Source organism: Atta cephalotes (genome assembly GCF_000143395.1).
Source record: "Atta cephalotes unplaced genomic scaffold scaffold00016, whole genome shotgun sequence".
In the NCBI taxonomy this organism is placed as follows: Eukaryota; Metazoa; Arthropoda; class Insecta; order Hymenoptera; family Formicidae; genus Atta; species Atta cephalotes.
The window spans coordinates 5333729-5350118 of NW_012130080.1; the positions used below are offsets into that span (position 1 = coordinate 5333729).

Consider the following 16390-nt stretch of genomic DNA (forward strand, 5'->3'; position numbering starts at 1 on the left):
ATTACGCAATGACGTATTTTAACTATCTCCGTGTTCACTTTTAATTAACGCAAAATTATCGTCGCGCAAATAATCTTCCATCAATATTTTTAACATCCGATTTGTATACGTTATTTTTGTGGAACATCACTTTAGTTAGATATAAATATACTTCTTCTATAATTGATTATCGTTTTTTTAGTGAAAATGTCATCATGCAAATAAATTCTCATTAACATATTCGATATGTAATAAACTGTAGATACATGTTTGTGCAAAGTATCAGTTTATAGACTTTTTTTACAATTTTCAATCGAAACTAATTGACAGTTGAACGGTCAGTAGTTTAATAATAAATTTACGTTACATCAGATGTCCAGGATAATTATTCACGTGATCGAACATTAATTATTAATAGTTTTAAGTCCCAATATCACAATAATTGATTGTATAAATCAATTTTACGTGGAATATCAAACATTTTTCTCGTTCCATGAAATGAGGAAAATTAATAATTAATTTAATAAAAATGGATTTTTATTGCCGAATTAATACCGAAAGATATAACGATATTATGTAAAGTCTCTGGAATGTTGTATTTATATATAATACTTTATGCAAGAAATGCGAAGATGTAAAGCGTTGAACAATAATAATCACAGTAATGATCGGTCAGAAATTGTTAATGCTTTTTTTCACAGACATGATCACGTTAAAATCACATCCTTAATTATTTAAAAAATTATCAAATTCTATATTAAATACATAAGTGATTTATTTATTCTTTTTTTAAAGATTACACCTGGCAAATAATAAAATAAAAAGCGATACTAAAACAATGAACAATAAAAATATATTATGAATGTGTGCATTGCGACAAATAAAGAATATTTGGTCAATAAAATATAATAATAAGTTCTAATATAATAATTAAATAATACATAAAGCGATTATTAAATAATCTCGAGTTTATATTAAAAATCTACAATATATAATTATTATAAAGAAACCTAATTATTAAAAATAATTACTATAAAAACATTATTTTATTTTTTTCACAAAATTCCTCCAGCATTAATAATATAAGATCGAGTGGCACATTATCGACTAAAATCATTTATGAAGAAGTTATTTTGGTATGATTTTTTTAAGTAAATTGTCATGGATTTTTGTACTTATATTTGGAAAGTTCGAAGATAAAAATTTCAAAAGTTAAATTAAAAAAGCGCGGTTAACTGATCGAGTAACATATTGCTCCCGAATCGAAAATAAAGATTGCCGCTAAAAATTTTTCAAATATGAAATAAATGGATAAAATCTCGCTTTTATCTGATTGACTAATAGACAACTCGTATTGACCTCGAATTGAAATTATCGAAAGCACATGACAAATTCCCCGAAAGCTAAATAGAAGCACTGTCAATAAAGAAAAAATATCACAAATATGACAAATTCTTCGAAAATTATACATTGAAACAGGAGCGTTATTAAGATATATTATACTGGAGAGAAAAACAATTTTGATTATTAATAAAATTTTTCATATATAATCAAAAAAAATTGCAGTTAAAATAAAATTAATTTCATTATATATATTTAATCGTCGATACAAATATGAGTAATACAAAAGGGAATACAAAAGAATGTGAATAAAATGATATAATACTTACATATAAAAATTTTTAATGAATTTGTGAAACTCTCGCATTCTTAAGAAAACCAATTTAAAAAAGATCACTTTAGCTCGAAACTTACCTGATAAAACTTGAGTTATTATAAAGTTGGGCCAGTTCAACACGATGCGTTATTCCAGAAATTTGATTTCGGACATTTCGTTATAGAAGAAACAATTTGAAATAAGATGCATTTACGTCACTTGGAAATTCCACTATGTACACAGCGGGCATTCAACTTTTCGATCAGATACGAAATTGTTCACTCTCGAGATCATACCGACAACTGATGTTTGTTTACAATTTATATTGTAACATCGTACTTATACCTACCTTATATACCTGACTTATGTGCTTAATCCCCGTCTAGCTGTGTTAATATAGTAGAATAAAGTAACTTCTTAGCTTAAAAAAATCACTTTCTCTATTTTCACTCTTAATATTATATTATGCAAACCCGAATTCTCATAAATCGCATAGGAGCGCATAAGATGAAAATGTGAACCTTTGAATTTATTCAGTACTGCAATCGCTTATTGAGCTCAATGAGTTCTTGCATTTGATTAGCATATTCCGTTAGATCTAAAAATATAAACCAAACAGATGCAAGAGGACTCAGTGAATAATTGTAGTACTTAATGTACCCATTGAAACAAATACGTTGTCATGATAGAATGAATTTAAAAATCACAAAGAGACGAAATATTTCAATTCTTTACCATGTCTAATAATGATTAAAATATTCGCGTTGTTTTAATTCTATAATTGTTGTCAGTTGAAATTATTTTAATAATAAAATAATTAAAAAATTAAATATTTTAATTACATTTAAATAAATCGCCAAAAATTTAGATATTTTAATTAATAGTAATATTAATCGTAGCAAAAAATGTGTATACAATTACAATTATAGAACTGCACATAAATTTGTTACAAAAAAAATGAACTAAAAACAGATTATCAATTAAATTTTCTTCATTACACATTTGCGTTATATTGTCACATTTTTAATTCTTCCTTCCTGTAATTTTTTTCAATCTGAATTACTCAGTACGATTCTTTAAAAATATTTACTCGAATATTTATTAATCAAATCTTAAAAATGTACAAAAAACAATGAGCATTAGAAGTGCTGGAAATCAATTGTGCAAAAAAAAAAATCGAATATTTATAATGGGATAAAACTCATGTCGTTTTACACGTGCTTGATCTATGCGAGCAGTTATGGGAATTTCGCGAAAGTATTGACATATCTTCTGGCACGAATTTCCCTTTTTTCTTCCTCACAGAACAATCTTTTTTCGTGCAGTTACGAATACGATTGACATTAATCCGTCTTGTAAAAGAGATATAACTTCGTGAATCTATTTCGTAAGTCTCGGGTTGGGAAATAATAGTTTAATATAGAACGCATCAATTACACACGCAACAATATGCATAATTTTTCCTTATTTATGTGTCACAGAACTTTCCTTATAGGTACGCTAAGAGTTGCTTTTAGAGGACAGTGAATAGAGGAAATATGTAATGAATACATGGAACACCTGCGAGGTAAAAGTTCTGTGTAAAAACATATCGGAATGTAAAACAAGATTAATATGGTGATAGGAAGTACATTTAAATATTTAAATTCAATCGTATTAGCTACCTTAGATGCTGATACTCATTATTTATCTAACAGGATTAATCATGACCTGATCAAATATAAAAAAAAAATATTTTTACAGAATAGCAAAAAAAATAGTCGCATTCAGTGAATATTATTAATTCATTTTTAATTCAATGCTTATAAAAATCCAAAATTTTCTGATCGAGATGATTAAAACATCCTTCCTTGAAAATTATGATTGACTCCGAAAAAAATAATTAAAAAATTAGCAGAAAAATCATACAAATTTAAATTATTCCGAATAAATTTTAAAAAATAGTGCTACTGCTCTCAAATTTTGTACAAAGTAATTCTTAATTATATGTCATTTTATGTTTCTTAAATCTCTTTCTTAATTCACACTTCATGAATAGTATTACATATAATTAAGAATTATCTGTAAACTAATATTTTTTTAACTTTTATCTATTTTTCTGATTTTATGTATTCGTTATAAGTTATTGACAAACATAGATTTCTTAGTATATATCTAATATATATATATATATATATATATATATATATATATATATAAATAAAATAAACAACGAAAAGTTTTATGTAAAAAATATAACATGTACTTATATGATCATCTATGTTACAATATATATGTATAAATAGCTTATTAATAATTTTCATTATTTTGCGTATTACATAATTATCATTATATAATATCAGACCTCTTGATGAACCAAGATTTTGATTTAATCTTTAAACCGCCGTGTTCATTCATTAACTTCATTATATTGCTATTCCCTATTGCTCATAATTAACAAATGAGCATTATACAGTGCTTTTATGCACAGCGGTAAAAAAAAATCATTTAAGAACTGCCATTGGCTTTGGCGACTTCATACATCGCGTCCGAGTTTTAGTTCTCGCAACACAGTGTGTGTCTTAATAATAACATCATAAGTGCTTATGTACATGTGAATCATTCACCTTTACATGTTTCACCCTGTACAATTCAAAATTTTCAATGTAAAGTTAATAAAAAGATTCCAAAACGTTATGTACAAATTTCCAAGATTACTCCGAATTGTAAGGATTTCTGGAACAACCTGCATTAGAACGAGGATATTGATATTAAATTTACAAAATTTTATCGCATTACAAAAATTATTCTTAATATCAAGATAATTAAGGCTTTAATTAATGACCTCAAAATAAAATTTAACCTCTATGAAATAATTATCTAGTACATATGAAATCCTTATATGCAAAACAATCGAATATCTTTTTCTAAAACTTGGTCTTAAATAATCTGAAAATAATCCATTTAGTCCATATGTAAAATACATAGTGGACAGCCTTATTTCGGAGTTTCATGAAGCACCTTTAAGAAATTGTGCAAGCGCTCTGCGGCGATGTGTCCTCCGTGACGTTGAGATTATTATTATAACTTCCATGAAATACTGACTCCTCGACGGTCAAGAGTGATTCGTGCGAGCGTTCTTCTTCGAGTGGAGCTGTATTGGAAGCATGACTGATCGAAGAGTGTCTCGAACGGGAGAGAGTACCGCGCTGGTTACTGCTAGCAGATGGAGCCGGACTTGGAGAAGGACTTTCTGGTATTTGTTCTTGTTCTTGTTGTTGCTTGATTATTATCAGTCGATTCAACAACAATATCTGATTTTGGATGTTTGACATAAAAGGACGGTATCCTAAACTGAAATCAGAATATTTAAAAATCAAAATCAATATTTATAATTAATTGTAAAAATTGTAATAAATTTAACAATAAGATTAAATAAATATCGCAATTAAAATTTATAAGTCACTTATTTCAATGAAAAAATATCTTTGCAAAAAATAAATAAACTTCGAGCTTATTAAAGCAAATAGTTAGTTTTAATTTTCAACATTAAAAAAAAATTGTAATATATACACATTGTGAAGACACATATATGTAATAATATACACATACCATTCCGAATGAGACCATTTGGTTAAAGTAAGCAATCCATCTCTTAGATTAATTATAGAATCGAAAGTTTGCATTGGTGCATGTGCCGTTCTGATAGTTCTAGCCATGGCTGCTGCATCTCGAAGGACGGTAGCTACAACCGCAGCCCATCCTAAACAACTGCCTTCAAGAAACAACTGTAATAAATATCTGTAAAAATAAAGTCAATAAAGATATATAAGACATAAAATAATAATTTTTTAATAACAATAAATTAAACAAGACAGTTTAACTTAAAATAAATCAAATAATAGAGCAATCAAATAAAAGAGCGCAAATGAGAGGATAATTGTAATTTTTAATGTTAAAAAATATTCGTACCTGAGCTGTACTTCCGCTCGGCCAATTGGTGCGGAAGTCGAGGCTGGATTGATTTCTGTAGGTCCTACTGACTCCGGTGAAACCCAGCACACAGAGCCAACCATAGATTCTGCATCGTCTCTCCAAATAGTACTAGTATCACTAAGAACACTATTGGCATCTGAAATTATAAATCAAATGCAAAAAATTATTAGTATACTACAATCTTCCGTTATTTACAAGAATATCTTCTTAAAAAAAAATTTTGTATGAACAGAAATTTGAAGTATTTCAAATAAAGAATATTACGTACCATTTATCAGATTCGGCGTTAATTTGGCTTCCGCAGTTGGAAATTGCGTTTCTAAGCTAGCAACGGGTGAGACCAACGTTGTATATGGTGGTCTACCACTTGGAAGACTAGTATATCCACTGTCAGGTACGTCAACGATCAAATTCGGGGACAAGGTTTCATCATCGGATATTATGGAGTGTAAAGAAGTGAGGCTAGATCTCCGAAATTTCTGCAGCGTTGGCAATGAAAGCGTCGGGTATGGAAATGCGAAGTCTTCATGGACTGCTTTTAATGTGCCTACATAATCATCGATTCTTGCTGCTCTATCACGTTCTCGAGCAAACCACGTCACTAAATGAAAGTCAAGTCGTGCCGCGAATCTACCCAAATCGATCAAACGGCGAGCTGACAGTAGCCGTCGGGCATGACGTTGCAAGATCACATCAATAAAGAACTCTTCTGCCGATCCTTCCCTAGAAAATTATAAATTTGATTATAATTCAACAATAAAAGAAAATATTTCAACAAAAGAAATAATAATTTATACTAAATTTATACAAAATTTGTACAAAAATTAAATTTTACAAATGTCTCAAATTAAATATTCACATAACTTATATACTATTATTACTTTGAAATAAAAAAAAAAAGAAATATGAGATACTCACTTATTTTCAGTTTTCTCGCTAGATTTTGCTGTTGGAACTGATTTCTTTCGTCTCATAACAACGTTACGAGTTTTCTCTAGCATAGAAGATGGCGCGACGTCTTTCTCGGATTGCACTTTAGGCGTAACTGTGGTACTATAACTCCGGCTTCTCGAAACTTGCATAGTACCCAAGACTAAAGCCAGATCATCCTCATGCGGAGAAAGAGGAGGTGTTTGGGGAGGGCCTACTAGTTTTGCACTACCACTCCACGATGTACGTGGTGATTCCACGTCATTTGGATCTGAATTTATATAAAAAAATATAACGTTAATTTTTAGAAAATGAAAAGTTACTGATTTTTTAAAACTAACTCGTTATTTAAAAAGTTAACATTATTCAAAATCTGAGTTAATCATATTTATAAAAATTTATAAGATTATTTACCGATTGCTCTAAGGAATCTCACAAGATCCCTCGATAATTCCCATCTGCCTTGTTCTAGTGCAGCATCTAACAATAATGTAGCGTGTTGCCTACTGACGGAGGATGGCTCTAAATTTTGTAGAATAATTAAATAACTTGCGGCGGTATCGAGCTGCTGACGTTGTAAACAATCTTGCAGTAGCTTCTTCGGTGGACCGGCTACGGAGAACAGATACGGCCAAAGTGCAATTTCGGTTTTGCGAGCACATTGCACGACGGCTCTGGCCCAAACACCGGGAAATTCGCGAATGAATTCCACGACGGACGGTAACTGAGCATCTGGAATAGGATCCTTGCTCGTCGCTTCCTCCTCGAGGACCTCGTGAAGCAACAATTCCAACGAATGCGGGAAATATGGCAACGCGGAGCACGAACGTGCTATTTCCCACGCATGATAGCCCAAGTTCCGATGTATCAATTGACGTAGAATCTGATGTAAATACACTTGACTCTGAAATATAAAGCCATTATACATTTAAGTAACTAAGAGATAAAAATGAATTTTTTTATTTTATATTAAAAAAAATTAAATTAATACCGTAAGCTCCAATAAATTGAAGGGCAGTGAAAAAGGCGAATTAGTGTCCGATGTGAACAACACAGTATCATTTTCGGCCCCCAGTAGAATCGCGTCTTCGAAGAGTATTGCCAATGGGTAAATGCGCAAGTGAAATGGTAGCATTATTCGCTTGCTCATAAAAGCATGCGCTTTTTCCTGATGATTACGGAATAGAGGCAACCAAACTCGCATGCCGTGAGCCCCACAGAACAGCCACAAAGCCTCGGTTAAATGCGGCTTATCCCTTCTTGAACGTGATGGAACCCAAACATTCTCAACGTAGGACGCTAATACTGTTGGTGCACCGCATGTGAAGAGAGTTTCCGAATTGTCGGTAGAATGTTCACGTTGAACCATGAGAAGACGTCCGGAGACATTTAACAGGAGACTCTCAGGATGAGGATGACTGCCAGCAGTCTCCGCGCGAATCGAAGTCAAAGTGGCGCTAACTACGCAAGCAGGATGTACGCACAGTCCACTAATATCCACTGTTTGTATCCTCGTTAACTCGATACTACCGGCTTCTAAAATAATAGTACGACCATTTCATTGAATGAAGATTGATCGAAATTTTTCAAAATCAATTTTAAATGAAGAAGCAACCTTATACTTACCCACGCCATTTTGCAACACCATATCATAGATAATAATTTGAGCATTGGCACAGAAGGTTAAAAGTCTATCTTTCGTCGTATTCAGTAACAGCACCTGTGAAGGCATTCTGACACTTTTGACATAATTATTATCAAGTCGAGTATCGCGTGGGTAAATTCTAATCTCGTCTTTATCGTCTAATATAGAATAACTGCTAGCTATGAGATATCCTTTATGCCATAGCAATCCTCCAGTTACTATAAAGTCCCGCTCTTGACTCTCATTACCGAATAACTTCCATTTTCTTGAAGGTAAGGAATAATGTGCTAATCCTGTTCGACCGGCCACTGCAAGGCTCAAACCTTCGCTGTCTATTGCAGTATACTATAAACATATATGTGAATTAACACATGATAATAAAAAAGTTAAAATTTTTTTCATTAATGTTATGTATTATAGTTAACAAAATTATTTATTACTAATACTACATGATTACTACTACATATCATATAAAATAAAATTAAATAATATGGAAATTGTTGGTTTACAATATGTTTTCTTAAAATATACTAATATTGTTATATTATACTTATAAATATTATATTTACCCGAATTGGCCAATTGGAACCGCTGTATGCAGTCGGAATAGGCACAACAAGCCATTGTTTGCAGCCGGCAAGTGTCTGAAGCATACTGTCGTTGGGCATTTCGGCAGCAAGATGAAAACCCGAAGCAGTCGAAGATAATCCGGCTCCTAAATTTAAATATAGTCTATCCTCGCCTTGAAGATATAGATGTCCGTGATGGCCCATGCACGGATTGATAGTCAGAGGGCTTTTAGCGAAATCTAATTGAATAAGAGAGCGACTTAAATTGGTGGTTTTATTGCCATTTTCGTTGATCACTAAAGATTCTGGAGATTCTCGCAGCATCCATAACTGATAGCCCTCCGCAGACCATTCCATCATATGAATATGTAGAGGATTATCATGTGTCAGATCTACGCGTAGACCGTAATCCCATTTCAAACTACAGAGCAATAGAGCACCAAAGGTACTCCACAGTGCTAAACCGCCACCTTCCCAAGCGAGAGCGATTGCACAACTATCAGGTGTCCATCTGAGACACTTGACGCTACCCGGTCGACCTGGATAATCTTTGGAAGATAGACTCAAGGTATGCGACATTTCTAAACCACCAGTTGTCTCGTCTACATAATATACGACACCTTCGGAACTGCAAATTAAAATATTTGTAGTTAAAAGCTAACTAATTAGAGAGAATATTACAAATTCAAGAATAGCATTATGAAATTAACTTACTTTTGTCTACCAATGGCAATTAGTCGATATTTATGATTAACAGCAGCGCAAGTAGCATCGTCTACATCCTGAGCCCAGATTCCTTGTACTTGATTAGGATCAAATTTCAAAGATTGAGCAGTGAGAAATGCAGCTTTGCCATTATTCAACACGATAGCAAAGCCTCCAACGAGAGGTGAATATTCAATATCAGTAACATAAATGTTATTCTCTGTAAGTGGTACAGCCACTGTGGAAATTTGCTGATCAATACTGAATGGTATACGTCTCAAATCTAAAGAATAGTCGCGATTCATGGTACCGTCCCATTTATGACGTACCACGTGGCTAGTTTTGGTTGCTACCATAAGCTCATCTCGTATACAAACTAACGAACTGATCCCACCGTCGATCCAAGCCGACTTTTCCTACAAAATAAACAAGAGAAAATTAAATTATTGTAGTCAGTCCCGATGAATGATTTAATTAGTCTAATGATTCAATGATTAGTCTAATGATTTAATTAGTCTAATGATTTAATTAGTTACAAATAATTGATTTTTTTTTTAAATTTTCACGTCACGCTTGATAATGAGGAATTATCACAAAACTTACGAAACTCAAGACGAGGGATGGAATGACTTCTTTGATAAATAATTCCGCACTATCCCGTTTTAAACTGGTAACTGGTGAATCTCGTTGTTCATAAAGTCCTCGACCTTCCGCACTGTTGTCTGTAAGTTTGTAAAATAACAGGTAGCTATCTGATGTTGCAATAACCAGCATACTCGAGTCTGGTCTCCATTGTACCAAAATGTTCTCACCATGTTGCCACAAAGAATTTGCAGATCGTCTGCTAAATACAATTGGTACACAAGGCTGCAATATATATAAATTGTATTTTAGAAATTATTAAATACAGAAACATCCAAGGAAATTACAAGAGAATGTATGCAGTTTAACATGTAATAGATTTAATCATATAAGATATGAAGTGAATATACAGGATGTTTTCCAAGAAATAGATGACATAGTATAACACAGTGAAACACTTTTATCTTTGCATTATTATCTTTACATTTTTATCTTTACATTACAAACAACAAGGATGTTGTGCTTCACTGTACTCATTCCTTGCCGAAAAATACAATCTTAATGAAATCTATGTATACACTATAATGTTTTGCTTATTAGATAGATTTTATTATGACTGTATTAGTATCCTGGGAGATTTTAATGACTTAGCTAAAACCTGTACAGTACAAATCATTTCAGCAATATTGCAGTAACATCGCAACGTTGCAGCAATATTGACGCAAGCTGTATTGTATGAAAGCAGATTCTTGGCCTAAATTACGTGCCTTGCAGTACCAGATGACAAGAGAGTCCGCGGTGAGAACGGCGAACATAATTTTATCTCTGTTGCACACCACCGTGTTTATTTTGCCCTGCTCGCAGGTGTTGAGAACCCGCGGCCATCCTACGGGGAAAAACATGTTTTCCGCGAAAGAGCGTCCCGTCACTCATCACCAGATTTCCCTCATGTTTCGCCTACGTCTCTCCTCGATGCCATAGATTTGACAACAGTTCCTAACCTCGACATAGCGAAACTCGGATCAGCTCGGTGGCAAATGGCAATTGAAGCATGGCGACTTGAGTAGATCAAGTAGATACACGTTGCAACGTGATGCAACGTTATCGGCGGGCCGATCCCTTGCAGCCGCGTTTCCTGTACCTTCCATCAGTATCTTCTCTCTCTTTATCGTTTCTCCCCGCCATCGGAGATCCGTATAATACTTTCTATAAATAGCACGTTAAGTGGAGCTTTTGGATACTGGGTTTTATTATGATGATATTCAATATTCATGTATTATGACCGATTGTTGATGCTGGGTGCATTTGCAATCTCGTTCATTGTAATATAACGCGACTCAATTTTGTAATTCATGGTACAAGATATTTTGCGAAATGAAATTCTTGAAAGTGTAATAAATTTTGGGCTACGCCAAAATTTCTACTTGGTTACAGTTTTTTGGTTTTGTCAATCTTTGTATACAATTTAATCTTTATAATCTAATAATAATTAAATCTTTATAATTATTTCTAAATTTTCCAAAATTAACAAATACACATCTAGTACATAGTAAAAAAAATAAGAATAAAATGAGGCGATATCATTAAAACTCCAAGATTGTTTCTTTTGTTAATAATATTATTACATCAATAAAACATATCAATGCATGCCTATAATTAATGCAATTTTATATATTTGAATATTTATACATCGAGCATACATAGTTCAATTAAATGAAAAAGAAAAAATAGCGAAATCGATTTGGCGATATTTTTTTCGCATTTAACGAATTTTATTCTATCATTTAATACACATTAAATATATATGTAATCGCAATTTATTTAGAGATAGAATATAGTGGATAGTATCTAAATTTCAACAAACAGAAATTAATGTAAGTAGAAAATACATGTTGCTATTGAATATATTATTAATATATTATTATATATTATTATATATATATTATTATATTCCTAATTATTAATTGTTAACAACTTTGAACGTTTATTTCTGCAATGCTAAACTTCGCGTTTTTTTTATGAATACAGAATATTTAATGTTTTCGTAAGAATTGCAACAGAATATAAATTGATTAGTTTTGCAATAATTCCATTAATTTTTATTTGTATAAACCATGATTAAAAAAATCCACTTCTGTATTCTCTCTCAAGCTGCGAGTCTCATACGTACCATTAAATTGCGCTTACGTATATTTTATGCGTTTTCCGAGTCTTCATGGAATTTCTGATGTAGCATCCGAACAGGTTACAAGGGAAGACAAGGAGTCGGGTTTGCGTACTGGTGATAGTGAATCACCGACGTCTCGTTTCCGCAGCTTCTTTATTTTCGCTCTTACTCGTCATCGCTGGTATTTATATGTATGTACAGAAAACCGTTAACCAATGTCGTTTGTAGAAAAATCGTGGGGGGGGGGGGGGGATAAAAGGTATCGAGTTATTGTAAAAGTCATCTTGCACTTCTTGTTAGACGTTAATTGATAAAAGGAATAATTCGTAGAAAAAGGTTTTCTCCCTTGAGGATATTTGGATTTATCTTACCTATAACTGAATGAAAAGATAATTAGAGGAAACAACAGATCTCATATATCCCAACGAAATCTATTTTTGTCAAGGTCTATTACCGTGTTGTTCTCTCTAGTCTTACGTTCTTGAATTAATATAATCTGAATGATTAATATAAAAAAGCTACCAAGAAGACAAAATAATATGGACATCGCAACGATATATTATTTTTTATCTGATTAGATTGTATAGCTACCGTAGATGTGAGAGCGATAAAAATGAGGAATTATTTTGTTCAAAAGGATAATGAACTTGACAAGTTACTAATGAAGTAACAACGTCAACGAAGAGTAATAATGACATGTTTCTCCTCGAAATATCGGATATATACAGAATTTATTTCCGTATAGTAATTAGAAAATATAATTAAGCCGCGCTAAATTATGTTGATGTTCGTTATGAAGTAGTTGGTAGGTGTACGTTGTTTCGCGATAGCTCGCGCGAAGTTCGCTCTTCCTCCTTGCGGACTCCCACGAGACGAAAATATATATCATCAGCCAGAGATAAACATCCCGTATTCTTTCCTGCGAAACTCCTTACGATGAAAAAAATGACGGAGCCATTTCGACAAGCGAAATGTCCGCGCGCCGAGGAAACGCGGCAGCGCAATCTTGCATGCACGAGGAGCCAATCTGCGCGATTGGATCATCGTTCTCTCATTTCCGATCGTAGCTCGCGATAAAGTTCTCACGAGGAACTCCGTTGTAGACAATGTTGCCAAGTTCGTCTCTCGCAAGTCATACAAAGGAGGATGAGTTACGGCTGATGTACGCCGTCGTTCGCCCGGTGGCATATTCGCACGGAAACTATCGGTGTATGCACGGAAACTATTACAATAGTTATTTCTTCTTCTGGGCTTTCTCAGCGGCCTTGGTGACTTTGCCCGCTTGATCCTTAAAGGTGACGGCCTTGATGACGCCAACAGCTACTGTCTGACGCATGTCACGAACAGCGAAACGTCCCAAAGGTGGGAACTCTTGGAAAGCCTCAACACACATGGGCTTGCTGGGTACCAGGACAACAATGGCGGCATCACCGGACTTGATGGCCTTCGGGTTTTCTTCGGTGGTTTTGCCAGTACGGCGATCGCACTTCTCCTTAATTTCAGCGAACTTGCAGGCGATGTGAGCAGTGTGGCAATCCAATACAGGTGTGTATCCGTTGCTGATTTGACCAGGATGATTGAGCACGATGACCTATGAAATAAATAATTATATTAATTATATGTTCAGAAATCATATCTTACAATGTTTTAAAGTTAATAGAATTTAATTTTAATATTTGAACACATTAAGACACTCAGACGTATTCGACCATCACTAGCAAACTTCTGGTGAAAACCGCGAATGAGATAATCAATTTTTCATCATAGTGTCAAAAAGACTAATAAAACGAGTGCAATTAAGTGTAATAAACTTACCTGTGCAGTGAAATCAGCAGCACCCTTGGGTGGGTTATTCTTGGAATCTCCAGCGACGTATCCACGGCGCAATTCTTTAACAGACACGTTCTTGACGTTGAAACCAACGTTATCGCCGGGCACAGCCTCCTGCAGAGCTTCGTGATGCATTTCAACGGACTTAACTTCAGTCGTCAATCCAGCGGGTGCAAAAGTAACGACCATACCAGGTTTCAGTACACCAGTCTCAACACGACCGACGGGTACTGTTCCAATACCACCAATCTTGTACACGTCCTGCAATCACAAAAAAAATTATTATTCTGCTTCAATAAAGTTAATCATGCATTCTATATCTCAAAGAATCAGACGAATCTTGGCCATCAATGGATTAAAAATCCTATGGTGAAAACCGCGAATGAGATAATTAATTTTTCATCATAGTGTCAAAAAGACTAATAAAGCAAGTGCAATGAATGAAATTAATATTATATTACATAAGTATCACACCATGTAAATTATTCGCTAAAATTAAGAATTGCGTAATTAAAATATCAATGTTACCTGAAGGGGAAGACGAAGGGCCTTGTCAGTTGGCCTGGTAGGTGGTAGAATGGCATCCAAAGCTTCGATAAGACATTTACCTTCGGCTTTGCCTTCCTTTCGCTCTACAGCCCATCCCTTAAACCAGGGCATCTTGGCGGATACTTCCAACATATTGTCTCCGTGCCAGCCGGAGATTGGCACGAATGCAACAGCGGCTGGATTGTAACCGATCTTTTTGATGTAGGACGACACTTCCTTCTTAATTTCCTCGAATCGAGTCTCAGAATACGGAGGCTCGGTGGAATCCATTTTGTTAACTCCGACAATCAACTGCTTGACACCAAGGGTGAACGCGAGAAGAGCGTGCTCGCGAGTCTGTCCATTCTTTGAAATTCCAGCCTCGAATTCACCAGTACCAGCAGCGACGATCAATACGGCACAATCAGCCTGCGAGGTACCAGTGATCATGTTTTTGATAAAATCTCTGTGTCCAGGAGCATCGATAATCGTCACATAGTATTTAGAGGTTTCAAACTTCCACAAGGCAATGTCAATAGTAATACCACGCTCACGTTCGGCCTTAAGTTTGTCGAGTACCCAGGCATATTTGAAGGAACCTTTGCCCATCTAAAAAGTAATAACCTGATTAGATTCTATCAGATCCTTTTTTAAGGATCCTTTTCTTCTATTGTCATTTAGATGCGTTTTAACAAATCTCAATATTATTAATAAAAACTTTAGTTGCAATTTTGCGTTCGCGAGCATTCAATTGTTCTTGTTTAATATTTGATAAACAAGGAAAAATGATTCTAAGAATATTGCGAACGCCAAATAGAACGCAGTTATTGATGAAAAGACATTCAGACATTTTTGGCCGTCAACGGATTCAAAGATAATCTTCACGTGAAAACCGCGAACGAAAGAAAAATGTATCATTATTGTCACAAGTTCATTCTTACACAAAGTGTTTTTCGATCAATGTACCATCATTTTCAAATCTATTGTTATACAAAACATATTTTTAAGATTATTCTATATTTGTGTAAAGATAGTCGTATTTGTAAAAATTGACCAATCAATTGAATATCTTTCTCATATTTGACTGTAATTAATCAATTCTTACAACTACATTTATGTAATTATAGAATGTTTTGTCTAAAAATTATTGAACATTACCTCCTGGGCTTCTTTCTCGAATTTCTCAATGGTACGCTTGTCGATACCACCGCATTTGTAGATCAAGTGACCAGTAGTGGTCGACTTGCCGGAATCGACGTGTCCAATAACGACGATATTAATGTGAATCTTCTCCTTGCCCATTTTTGTAGTTTAGGAGAGTTCTTCTAGTACTCTGAAAACAAAAATACAGGAGTTAGAAAATATTGTTGGATAAAATTCAGGCTTTCAATTGTATTATAATGGAACAAATGAGTTCTGATATGCTTGAGACTTGTCCCAATTTTTAAATAGTAGTAATTTGAAATAATTTAATGTTCAGAATTTTATTTCTTGATTATAAACTTGATAAATTCTAAAAATAATAAAAAACTAAAAGTTTTTTAAATAATAAGAAAACTTTAGTAGATCCAGTGAGCCCATATGTCCCTTAGCATATCAAAAATGTGTTTTTGTTACGAGTTAATTCGCAACAATTTAATTCACGCATTGGAGACCATCCGATTATCTGTACCGAGTTAAATGATCATCGCAATATGGAATCGAACGACGTCTGGAGCGAGCGGAGCTCCGAGGAATTTCTGCGAATTCACGTCTTGGAATTTCTCTCCGCCCCAATCTTACGCCGATCTCGCGTTGCGCTAAATGGTGCAATCGCTTTTCTA

General features: G+C 33.8%; 2 protein-coding genes across 2 annotated transcripts; both read right to left on the reverse strand.

Annotated features, from left to right (window-relative positions):
• Positions 1–4638: 4638 nt before the first annotated feature.
• Positions 4639–10944, reverse strand: LOC105618375 (guanine nucleotide exchange factor subunit Rich). The gene is made up of 12 exons (XM_012199917.1): positions 10810–10944; positions 10064–10327; positions 9470–9876; positions 8756–9383; positions 8168–8531; positions 7533–8077; positions 6956–7445; positions 6530–6812; positions 5880–6334; positions 5588–5747; positions 5228–5416; positions 4639–4969 (listed from the first exon to the last, which is right to left on the reverse strand). Exons 1-12 carry the CDS (start codon positions 10942–10944, stop codon positions 4639–4641), a joined length of 4251 nt encoding a protein of 1416 aa, XP_012055307.1.
• Positions 10945–12921: 1977 nt separating this feature from the next.
• Positions 12922–15869, reverse strand: LOC105618376 (elongation factor 1-alpha). The gene is made up of 4 exons (XM_012199918.1): positions 15726–15869; positions 14568–15176; positions 14025–14300; positions 12922–13800 (listed from the first exon to the last, which is right to left on the reverse strand). The coding sequence occupies exons 1-4, from the start codon at positions 15867–15869 to the stop codon at positions 13444–13446; spliced, it is 1386 nt and encodes a 461-aa protein (XP_012055308.1). The 3' UTR covers positions 12922–13443.
• Between the last annotated feature and the right edge of the window lie 521 nt (positions 15870–16390).

Excerpts from the sequence above, each read along its gene's own strand:
- LOC105618376 (XM_012199918.1), bottom strand. The coding sequence starts at position 15,869 with ATGGGCAAGGAGAAGATTCACATTAATATCGTCGTTATTGGACACGTC. Across the intron at positions 14,301-14,567 it reads CCCTTCGTCTTCCCCTTCAG|GACGTGTACAAGATTGGTGG; the intron begins GTAACATTGATA and ends TTGTGATTGCAG. Across the intron at positions 13,801-14,024 it reads CTGCTGATTTCACTGCACAG|GTCATCGTGCTCAATCATCC; the intron begins GTAAGTTTATTA and ends TTTATTTCATAG.
- LOC105618375 (XM_012199917.1), bottom strand. The coding sequence starts at position 10,944 with ATGTTTTTCCCCGTAGGATGGCCGCGGGTTCTCAACACCTGCGAGCAG. Across the intron at positions 8,532-8,755 it reads GTTCCAATTGGCCAATTCGG|TATACTGCAATAGACAGCGA; the intron begins GTAAATATAATA and ends ATATGTTTATAG. Across the intron at positions 4,970-5,227 it reads AAATGGTCTCATTCGGAATG|TTTAGGATACCGTCCTTTTA; the intron begins GTATGTGTATAT and ends TTCTGATTTCAG.